Source organism: Notolepis coatsorum (assembly GCF_963971535.1).
Source record: "Notolepis coatsorum genome assembly, chromosome: 1".
NCBI lineage: Eukaryota > Metazoa > Chordata > Actinopteri > Aulopiformes > Paralepididae > Notolepis > Notolepis coatsorum.
Window position 1 is genome coordinate 146,384,835 of NC_140165.1, and position 11,981 is coordinate 146,396,815.

The 11,981-nt window shown below is 41.4% G+C and overlaps 2 protein-coding genes across 2 annotated transcripts; one reads left to right on the forward strand and one right to left on the reverse strand.

Annotated features, from left to right (window-relative positions):
- Window positions 1-2,910: 2,910 nt before the first annotated feature.
- On the forward strand, window positions 2,911-4,476 carry ppp1r3c2b (protein phosphatase 1 regulatory subunit 3C2, duplicate b). The gene is made up of 3 exons (XM_084319000.1): window positions 2,911-2,975; window positions 3,124-3,199; window positions 3,470-4,476. The coding sequence occupies exons 2-3, from the start codon at window positions 3,180-3,182 to the stop codon at window positions 4,329-4,331; spliced, it is 882 nt and encodes a 293-aa protein (XP_084175126.1). The 5' UTR covers window positions 2,911-2,975; window positions 3,124-3,179; the 3' UTR covers window positions 4,332-4,476.
- Window positions 4,477-6,226: 1,750 nt separating this feature from the next.
- Window positions 6,227-8,835, reverse strand: phyhip (phytanoyl-CoA 2-hydroxylase interacting protein; the record flags this gene model as incomplete). Its single annotated transcript, XM_084328937.1, has 4 exons — window positions 6,227-6,773; window positions 6,870-6,987; window positions 7,318-7,492; window positions 8,659-8,835. The coding sequence occupies 4 exons, from the start codon at window positions 8,833-8,835 to the stop codon at window positions 6,227-6,229; spliced, it is 1,017 nt and encodes a 338-aa protein (XP_084185063.1).
- Between the last annotated feature and the right edge of the window lie 3,146 nt (window positions 8,836-11,981).

Sequence of the window (11,981 nt, forward strand, 5' to 3'; positions counted from 1 at the left end):
GTGTGACGGCAATTTTTTTTTTTTTTAAGTCTGCAATTTTTCTTTTGTTTCACAATGGGTCATGACAAACCAATTACATAATCAAACATATGTGTAACGAACTAACATATTCCAGTTGACTATCTTTTTTGGAGGATTCGTTCAAAATATTTCATACTTCCATTTGTCTATCTATGGTGGATTCATTCAGTCTCATTCAGAAAAAGAAAAAAAAGTAATTAGGTTGTGGGAGGGATCTGGGGTCACGTGGAGTGTGTTATACGAAATAACAACGTCTAACTTGACTGTTTCAGCCAATCAGAATCAAGAAATTTGCATGCCATTGTATAAGTAAGGGATAATGTATAGCTACGAGGTCATTGTCGCAAAATAATTGACTGACACTTATATCAGATGTAGCGAAACATTAAAATAAACGATATCCAGCGTCACTTAAGTTAACCTATTTATAAAAACAAAGTTATCAAAATGTATATGACGCCGTTTGGCGTTTAAGCCATAACGAAGTGCTCTGCACAAAAACAGTATACTGTAGCCTATGATGTGGTGTCCTCCTGGCTCTTCAAGAAGGTTTTGGCTTCCTCAGGCGAGGAAACATGCATCCTCAATCCGTCTTTGGTGATGATGAACAGCCTTGCAGGGTACTCGGGTGACCGAGTATAGCTATACATTATCCCGCTTATTACAGGGCTAACTTAGTAACAATATACGTAATTCATTTTACACCATCGACAAGACGAGATCAAATGCAGACGCAGTTGTTCTGTTCTGTTGCTCATCGCCGGCAGGTGTGTGGACTTGATTGCACCTGATGTAGTGCAGCTGTGCATATGGTAGAGCTTAGCTTTCGTGACTGCGATCAAAATGCTTGATTGTGATTGGTCAATAGCGCTCTGTTGCCCCTAACAGCGGTCATTATTGCGCATTGCCCCTGACCGGTGAATTATCGAGAAATAATTGATCGCTGTTAGGGGCAACCGAGCGCTATTGACCAATCACAATAAAGCATTTTGGCGAATGTTAAAACGCCATGTAATAAAATAAAGTACCCGTCTTTTGGGTTATACCAAGTCCTGTCTCTGTGTTTGCACATTGTGTTCCACTAGTTCAGTGGTGACACTCGGGACCCCCACTGTATTACATTAACACACCCTTCCTGTACTATATATTTGTATATACACTCAAGACTGTTCATACTTTTTGCACAATACTGCTCAATTGCACAGCCCTGTTAAATATTCCATCCCACTGTATTTTTATTAAAAAAATATAATTATAATAATAATCTAACCCTAACTAACCTTATTGTCATGCACTTATCCTAATATACTAACATACACTGTAGCACTCAACACTTTGATGAACATTGTTACTCAGCTGATAGATTTGTGCCCTTCCTGATGACTTGTTGTACAGAACTTGTAAGTCGCTTTGGATAAAAGCGTCAGCTAAATTACTAAATGTAAATGTAGTGTATATACTCGACTACATCGTGCACAATTGTACAGCCCTGGCCTATTTTATTTTATAATTATATTATATTGTACTTTTATTTTAACTTATATATTCCATTTTATTTTATTCTACCTTAATTGTCTGTAAGTGCAAACTACTTGGCAATAAAGACCTTTCTGACTCTGATTCTGATTATGTATCTTGTGAGTGGATCCCAGGAAGACTAGCTGTCACCATTTTGGCAGCTAATGGGGATCAAATAAACAATAAATAAATGCTATTTCTATTGCTGGCTTATTGAGGTACATGTACACAATTTTACACGTTTTTTTTTATTCTATATTTGTGAATGTGTGAATATGAATGTTCAAAATGTATACAGCGTTCTGGAATATAACACTTCAAATGCACAAAGCCATAACCTTATGAAGCAGCACATGTGAAAATAAGGATATCAGTTGCTCATGAGTGCTCCATTGGTCAGCTATCATAGTGCTCCTCTGGCCAGGGGCATGTGGTCTTAGAGAACCAGAGAAGGTCATGGGTCAGTGATGCAGCCAACAAGGGGATGAAAGCAAGGGCTGGATAAAAACCCCAGTCTTAGCAGGACCATGGGTTGACCAACATGGGCCAAGAATAGACCTCAGAATGACTGGAATGGTTTCCACAATGTACTGGAGGTTGAATTACCGAGACGAGACCTGCACGGGTTTCTCTCTCAACACCCCATCAGCACTGATCAACACACATCTGAAAGTTCATGATAAACCATCAATTGTTTCACATTTAACTTCACACAGGCCAACACACTGCACCAAAAAGCAGTTTTGGCACAGACATATGTGGCAATGGGCTGCAATGCGCAATCGCATGCTGTACAGAGGAGTAACTCAAACCTTTAAGATCTTTTTGTCTTATTTGTTTGCAGCTAATTATAATAATCACAATCACACCATAGGTCACTTTAAACACACAAGAAAATGACACTTTAAATGAAGGGGGGAAAGGACACTTGTTGTGATTATTGCATAGTATAGTTAGTAATAGCATAGAGACATAGAAGTAAAACTGTATATTGTATAGTAGTGTACATAGGACCCAGTGCCTTTAAGTCGTAGCTCAACATTGTATTGCAATTATCTCAGGATTTATTAACATGTCTATTTTATCATGTCTATTCTACTTATTTTATTACTATTTACTATTGTATTCTTGCACATCAAAGCGGGCATGGCCAACCGCATTTCACTGTATGCATGTATGTGATAAATAAACCTCTTGAATCTTGAATTATCTGAATTAATATATATTTCGAGAGAAACTTGATTCTATTCCCAAAACATAAAGTGATATTCATCTGATTGGTCAGGACAGTAGTGGGGGTGGAGTAAAGGAGGTGACATGTTTAAGGAGGAAGTATAAATAGAATGTGTTGTCACTGTCAGATACTGGGGCAGGCAAATAAATGGGTGAGACTACAGACACTAGCTAGCTAGTGCTGGGGCATTTCACTTCTGCATGTAAGTAACACCAACATCATGGGCTTTTTATTACTATTCCTTTAAACAAAAAACTAGCAATGGTTGTGTAAGGAATATGGCTTAGGCCTACAACATGGCTGCTGTTTGTGATCTGTACTAAACTGATAAACGTTTGTTTATTTCCTAGAAAATAACCCAACCTGACAGTGAGGGATATATTTCTGTCACTCATCGTCATTGAGTATGGATATGACCCGTGCAAGGTAACTTTGCCGCAGGATGGGGCTCTGGAGATTCTGTGTTACTGTGTGTTCTAGACAAATTATAAAACCTATAGCAGCATAACGGGTTGAGTGATCATCTGTCATGCATTTATTTTTTAATGCAACAATGTAATAAAGGACATCTTCATACTGTGGTTTCCTCAATTTGGTCATTCCTTATGCGTGTATAAAATCAATGTTGTGAGTTATTACAGCTTTAAAAGGTTGTTCTTCATGTTTTGACTTTGTTCATTAACTCTTCACATGCAGCTTCCTACCAATGTTAGGCTTTGAGTCAATGGCCCATTCTGCTGGGCTTGTGGAGATTGCTGTCAGGCTATGTTTGGACCAGCGAAAAAAATTGTGCCCTCATGTCTGGGTGCCAATTCTGAAGCCTCAGCGATCCTGTATTCGACCTCCAGTGTCGGAACAGCTATCACCTGATGTATTGAGCCAAGGATTTCTGACCTCACCGTGGTCATTTCTGTTGGATGATGATATGGACGACGACCTGATCCCAATCAAGGAGAAGCGTGTGGTTTTCGCAGACACACTAGGATTGTCTCTAACAGCAGTGCGAGTCTTTTCTGAGGCGGAGGACCAGGGTGACTTGGACCTGCTGCCATCGCTTCAAGAGCTGGGAAGCATGACAGAGGTTGGCTATAGCTGCACTGTCAGCACGTATTGCCCAGGGACTCGGCTTAACCTGGGCTTCCCACAGCCCTCTGCAGACTTCCAGGCCTTCCGTGCCAAGCTGGCAGAAAGTATGGTTATTCTTGAGAACTGCAGTGTGAGCGACCATGCCCTCCAAGGCGTTGTGCGAGTGAGAAACATGGGCTTCCAGAAGGATGTGCGGGTGCGTATAACCTTTGACTCCTGGCAGAGCTACCGAGACATACCTTGTACTTACTTGGAGAAACGCTACGGAGGACCACAGACAGACGTCTTTGACTTTGACATAACCTTTCCTAAAGTGCTTGATGCTAAGAAGAAGATTGAGTTCTGTTTACTCTATTTGCCCAGTAGACGCAGCACGCCTTATTGGGACAATAACAGTGGACAGAATTACTGCATCTTTGTCAGCGTAAACTCCCATCTCTGCCATGGCAAGATCCAAAGGGAATGGGCATAACCTAACATTAAATAACAGACATCATCCCTAATGCTCTTCATTACATCTTTATTTATCATCAGATTAGTTTAAGCTGAACCGTGTGAAGCTGAGATGTAATATTTGAATGACATTTTCATTGCATCAATTCCTTTGAACTGAAGTATCTAAATATTGTAAATAATTCCTCTTATAGTCTATGTATTGTAGCACTTTTTTTTCATAAATGTTTAGGAACCTTTAACTTTTAAATAGCTTTGTCTCATATCACAAACATAATAATATGGACTACTTTATGCCTTCTTTATTGCACATTTTCTTTGGCTAGTGTGCATAAATACATAAATAAAGTACTCTGGCCACTCATCAACTCTGTACTTCAATGTCACTCACTGCTGTTTCAGAGAGGGTATCCCTTACACCTCGGGTGTCTTTAATGGCATCTGATAGGCTATGGAATTCTGGGAAATGGAGCCGCCATGAAACTGATCCTATCTTAGCACTGCTATTTATAGAACTGAACACAGAAGATTTCAGAGGCTGTTGTGACATTATCTTCTGTCTCATAATTTCAATAGGCTGAGATACTGATGACTTATCGACCCCCGTTTTCATTGTCATACACTGTAACCAATTATTTTGCAACAAATTTCACAACTGATTATTCCAGAACAGGAGCCTGACTGTGCCAACTGCACAGCATACTATGTTGGATACAACTTCAATATTCACTTCACTGAGCACAATACTAGTGGTTTAAGCTCATAGGAACTAACGAGGAACTATAACAAACAGTTGAGTAACTGCCAGTTACAAAAGAGCCGATGTCTCAGTGCATTGACGATATTCACAACAAGGCAGCCATTTTGCTCTTATGTCGTGATCAGGTTGGGATTCTTTCCACCCTGTTCCCACCATGAAGTCCTTCTACTTGACATCTCACTGCATTGAAGTCCCAGTGACACATTCATTGAAGCACTATCCATTTGATGCTCAAAGCCTACTACCCGTTTACCTTGAATTCTACTCAAAAGGGTTTGCCAGCGATGACAGGAAACACAACTCATCTTGAGCACTTGATATTTTTTTTTGCACATCCGTCTAATCGCATACATGTATACTTCCAGCTAAGTGAATAAATTACATATTTTCTGACGTAAGCAATCTTCCAAGATAACTCTGTAAAACACTGACATTTAGATCAAACACATAGATACTAAAAATTTATGTAAATCAAAGGATGCTTATAAAAAAAGACTAAAATACACAATGAGCACAAAATGACTCCAACAAATAAGGAGCTCTAATTGTCTTCCTATCCCCTTAAAGGTGCACTACGCAGCTTTGGAAGATACATTTTAAACTCTGAGAATAAAAGACATTTTTGAAAATTGGAGTAGTGGAAGAAATCTGCCTGAAAAGTTGTTGTTTCACTGCAGTTGTTTACACTAGCAGGGCCTGCTATTTTGTTTACAAACATTCAAAGAAGGCTTATGTTTGGTGCATGATTGATGATGGCATAAGATACAATTATTACTATACATAATATAATTATACATGAAACTGTAAACAAATCCCCCTCCCCGGGAACGACATAGTGCACCTTTAACCTTGTCAACATCTCTAGAAAGACTCTAGTGACGAGCCAAACTTTTGCTACCAATTGTCATGATGATTAATAGTTTTACACATCGATCGTCAACATCTTCTATTGATACTAGCAAATCTAGTCAAGGCGGGAGGGATGGATGAAAGCTGCATGCACACACCCCAGGTGGGCTGTCTCAGTTGTGTTCTGATGTACACAAGATTGGCTCAATCATGTCACTGTATATACTGTATATCTGAATTAATCTACGGAGTGCCTTTCGACATCACACACAGCTATCCTGCATGCATCAGCCCAGTCAAGTTCCTCAGCGGCCCACGCTGATGTTGCACACCTTGCAGCTAGGGTCTTTCTTGGCGTTGGCGGTGGTCAGACTCATTAGCTGGTGGTGCCCACTGATCTGTGACACGCTGCCCAGGTCCAGGTGGAGGGTCTCTGTGAAAACCACCTCAAGGATCACGTCACTGGCGTGGCAGAACAAGGCCTCCTCCCCTGGCCTCTGGGGGGCAGTGTATGTGAGGAAAGGATTGGAGGAAAGGTCCAGCAGAGGGAGCCGGCTGCGGCAGAAACTATCTCCCTCTGAGCCAGCAGGAGCCAGCACTAGCACCACATAGTGGTAAGCTGTGTACATACAGTAGAAATCTGCAAAATACAGGCAGATGTTGGGGTTTAGCAGGTGTCCGGCTGGGATCTGGAAACGCAAGGGACCGTAGGGGGAGTCTCTGGGAGGGAGGCCTGTGTCAAACTCTGTGTTGCAGCTGAAGAAGACTCCATGCAGTTTTCCATTGATGGGAGAACCATGGCTGCCACTGATGTCTTTCAGAGCTGGACTCATGACTCCTCCACATTGTGTTCTGAGGACAGAAGGAGGACAAGCGTATTATTGATATCGTTGCTGGCTAATCTACAGGCCATTTGTTTCATACAGGAGCACTGAATGGAGCACTGACCTGATGTGGTCGAAGTAGTCTGGGTGTTGGTTGCGATAGAACACAGAGAATTTCAGCAATCTTCCTGCAGTGCCCTGGGCCTTGTCAAGGAGCTGCTGGAGATGGTCCATGGCATAATCTGTGAAGTTAAGACTTGCAGTAACTGCTTAAGTCTCAAAAAATGGGTAGGCTACAGACCTGTGGTTATACTCTGGGAAAAGAAATCTGCACATACAAAAATATGTTCTAATGCTTTTAAATGTGTTTCTTACGTGCTGAAATGTGTTTGTTTTTTTACTGCTGTTGCTGCACATAAAATAAAAAGCATCAACGCTTTGTTCTGTGAGTGCTGACGTTCCTTTTATTCATCAGCTCATTAGTCAGCCTGCCCTGCATTACTTACTGTCTTACATACTGTATAAATAACCAGTGTTGCATAAACTTCTTGACATGGTACAGTATACCATACCTCCGGTGCAGAACTCCACCACCTGGCTCCATTCTGACACCAGGTAATCTCCATCTGGCTGTCGGACCGCTGTCTGGACAGCAACACAGTACTCTGTCCTTGGGCTTAAGAACCAGTGGCCTCGCACTGCCATGGGAAGAGGCACAGCCTTGGCCACAAGCTTGGTTGGCACATCCTGAAGGACAGAGCATGGATGTCAGTAGACACCAATCAAGTTGATCTGTTATCTGGCTTTACTGATGATAATGACTACAGAAGGGTGTTACACATTTACAGAGATAAGATGCAGTGCTATAATAAGTTGCTGTAAACTAGACTTCTATCTATCAAGTTATCAAGATGTAATTTCAGCATCAGTTTCCTCCATAAACCACAGCCTGACAGCAAACCATTCCAGTTAATACTGAAGCTACGCTACATTTAATCAAATCAGTAGCTTTGTTCTGGCCAAGGTGTAAGAAGCATAGCTAATTACAAGAGGCTCAGAGGGCCATATATCCATGGCAACCTCACTGATGCAAGTTTGTTTTTCACTTCTGAGAGATGGAATAAACCATCCAATCAAGAACCCTGTGCAACCTTGGGCCTGCTTGTATTTATGTGAGGCATCAAGTCTTTTCACGGGAAGAATTAATGATCTTTTTGCTTCCATCAAGTAATTATTCTCTGGCAAAGGTGTACTTTGACTTTACATGGGTATTTGGAGATACAAAGCTTCAAATTGCCGTCATTCAAGCTATCACTTTATGAATCAGACTTTGTAAATTTGTGATGCTCTATACTGTAGTGGCATGCTCCGATGAAGCACAAACTGGCTCTTTATTCACATATTTGGTATTCATTTAGCTTATATCACATATTTGTAAATGTAGTATTGGTGTGATATGTGCCAATCTTGCGAATTAATTATACTACCACATGTTTGTATCTGAAATGTAAGTAGGAAGAAAATAAGAGTAGAATCAACATGGCATTCGGTCTGTAGATTTGATCCTGCACTTTATCTGCAAATAGTCTCAATTTAAAACCAATAAGAAGAGCATAGCGGCAGTTTTATTAGCCTTCTTTTGTCCATTCATGAGGAAAACAATGTGTGAGCGAGTCATCGGCCTGAAGCTACTGACTCTGCACGTTTCTCCTTCTTGCATGTATTAGAAGTGACTGAGAGGACATTACCATGACTCCTTCCTTTGAGAACACTGCAGAACAGTTGTGATTATCTGGTAATCCCGCAGGAGCCTTATAAAATACATTCTATACTGTTGTTGGATGTGAACTCTAAGCCTAAATGAGGCTACTACAGGAGGAAAAGGGAGCATAGTTACAGTTTGTCAGACAGACCCTGTGTTTGAAGCGGTTGGCGTCCGTGCTCGCCTTGCGGCTCAGGTCTATAAAGTAGTGCGTGGCCCGGCTGGTGTCCTCGGGTGTCATATCCCACCTGATGCGGAAGGAGTCACAGGTCACCTCACAAATCTGGGTGTTGTGGGGGGTGGAGAGGGGGACGTCCGCGTCTGTCATCTGCCCTCAAATCAAGAGGGAAAAAGGGGGTCATCAGACGACATGTAATCTGGAGCCATAATAACACTGAGAATGCCAACATCTGTTGAGAGAGATTAAAGTCGTGTCAGACTGTGTGCTCACAGTGAGCTGCAGCGATCGTGAAAGTACTGTACCATCCAACTATCCAAGTGAAAATTCACCAATAACACAAAAGCACCAAAAGTTTTCAAGCACCACGGCCGAATCGATACATCACAGGTAGAATTCAATTAACCTTTCTTCAGGAGATCTGTGTGTGGCCATATCATGTCCCAGCTATTTTCTAGTTGCCCTTCTCCTCCCTTCTCCCCCCCCCCTCCTCCTCCTCCTCTCTTGGCCTCCACTGACATTTCCCTGCTCGTAACAAACAACCCTCTAATTCGCTCACAGCCAAATGACTGGCCTCCGCAGGTTCCCCGTGTATTTCATAATCCACCTACAGCAGTCTCCTGGCAACTACACTGCATTTGGTTCTCTCACACCCGATCAGTCGACAATCGTCTCTCTTAATCTTGATCTGCAATTTTAAAATGACTCACAGACAAAAAGATTGGCAGAATGTCTCAGTGCAAGAGTGGGGGAAAAAATACTTCTGCTTCAGTTAAACATTTTCACAAAGGTGCACATGTGAGCTTTAGCTGAGCAAAGGAGTGTGGCAACTCATGGGAAATCTCTATGGTCAGTTTCATGGTATATGAAATGTCAGTAGGAAATAGGAGGCAGATGATATATGATTATATTTATTTATTTATTTGCCCATCAGAGCCAGTGGCTCCAGGTCGGTGCACACAGCCTTGGATTCAGGATGGGCGTAATCTGTTGGTCTGTCTTTTGTATTTGATTACCTGTCACTATCCCTCTCCTAAATTGATGGTCTTTCCAATATGCCTTGTAATGTGTGAACAGTAATCTTATTCTTTTGCCCTAAGTCTGTATGTGTGCATCAACTGCTCTTCAGTTTATGGCTCGTATAGTGGGCTTCTGATATCCACCCTTCCGGATTTTCTTACTGAAATAGCCTCCTCCAATATTGCTTAATGATCCAGTAAAGATATTCCATCTCTCTCTTCCATTCTCTCTGATGGTTCATACCCGCATGCCCTATTTTTCTCCAGCAGGGTGAGCACAACAACACATGGTACCTTTGCCTCATTACAAGCCCACACACAATAATAAACATGTGCTGAATCAGTGAGATGAGCAAGAATATGCTGCTAGCAAAATGGCACGTAGCACAAACAAGGTCTTTATTTTGATGTTGGCGTGATACTGTGTCACGCATGGACAAGAACTCCTGGTGTTGTGTGTTCAGGCCTGGTGAGGTGTCCTGCGGTTCGGCCTGTGGTGATGGACAGGCTGCAGCAGCTCATTAAAGCCTGTGGGCTGTGAAACGTGTGCACTAGCCTTTTCACACTGGGGCAGAGGAAGCGGATGGCTGGGTCACGTACGCGCGCGTGTGTGTGTGTGTGTGTGTGTGTGTGTGTGTGTGTGTGTGTGTGTGTGTGTGTGTGTGTGTGTGTGTGTGTGTGTGTGTGTGTGTCTGTCTGTGCGAGGTTTTTATGTTTCTCGACTGCGGTTATCATTTCTCCCTTTGGTGTCTCTCCTAGAGATAGAATTTGGGGCAGGAGGGACATTCTCATAGGACACACATCAAAGACCCCCCTCTCCCGCTCTCTCTTTCTCTCTCTCTCTCTTTCAGTTGTGCATGCCCCACTTTTAGGTGGAATGTGTGTGAAGAGGAGAGGACAGTTCATTCCAAAGTCATTCACACAGCCCCCCATTGCACTCAATTATAAACCAGTATGGTGAATTGTGTGAGAGAATCCTTCCTAGTGTGACTTGTTAACTAATTGCTTTCACATTATGCAATTGGGTCTTCTAAAGAAAATAAAAGAAAATACTACTGAGCAGTTAGTCAACTGTATAGTGGAGCTGACCTAAATCATAACTAAGATGATAATGATTCAAACCTGCGATGTATCTTGGACAGCAATACATTCTCTGGGTGTATGATGGTGCTCAGTAAGAATTCTTATAATACCCTAAATTCATCACGCCAATGTGCTTATCTATTAGAAGTATTAAGGTAACACGGGAGGCAACCATTGCACATGGGACAGAAGTACAGACAGCAAAATTACATAGGCTGCAAGATAAAGGTCAGACAGTTTGTGCACTGCGGTCAAGTGAGCCGTCTTTTGCTTTTGCGTGGTCAAGTGAGCCGCTCTTGTTTTTCGAGTGCGCGATTAGTTCCAGGTTTACGGTAATGCATTAAAACAAGCCTGGGACGCTGTTGTAATGAACCGACGTGACTTTTGAACACAGTCTCACAAGTAGATCTTACAGAAATACTTAATATGACATTGAATGCGCATCGAATCAATAGGACGTTTAGTCTAATCAATAGGACGTTTCGTATGTGCAGTATTATTGAACATCGAATCAATAGGACGCGCAGTATATTCGATCACTAAACTAAAGCTACAGACAATTCCACAGAGGAACACTTCCGGTGAGGATTTCAAAGTAAAGGATGGCATGTGGTTCATTTCTATTATTTCACAAGTAGTTTATTACACTGCCATGTTTGTACTTAATACTTCTCAAGACTACTTGCACAAATAATATTAACTACTTTTACTGTGTACTTTGAGTAATTTGAGTTTCAAAGTCCTTTTTATAGAACAATGAGTATTTTCGACTAACTTTGATGTGGGATAAAAAAAAGATTTTCCCATAAGCACTTTATGAAACTGCCATGGTTGTACTTAGTACCTCTTAGACTACTTGTACAAATTATATGAAATGTTTTTACTGTGTACTTTTTGAGTAATTTGAGTTTCAAAGTCCTCAGAATCAGCATTTTCGACTAACTTTGATGTGGTATAAAAAAAGATTTTCCCATAAGCACTTTATGAAACTTCCATGGTTGTACTTAGTACCTCTTAGACTACTTGTACAAATTATATGAAATATTTTTACTGTGTACTTTTTGAGTAATTTCAGTTTTAAAGTCCTCAGAATCAGCATTTTCGACTAACTTTGATGTTGGATAAAAACAATTCTTCCCATAAGCACTTTATGAAACTGCCATGGTTGTACTTAGTACCTCTTAGACTACCTGT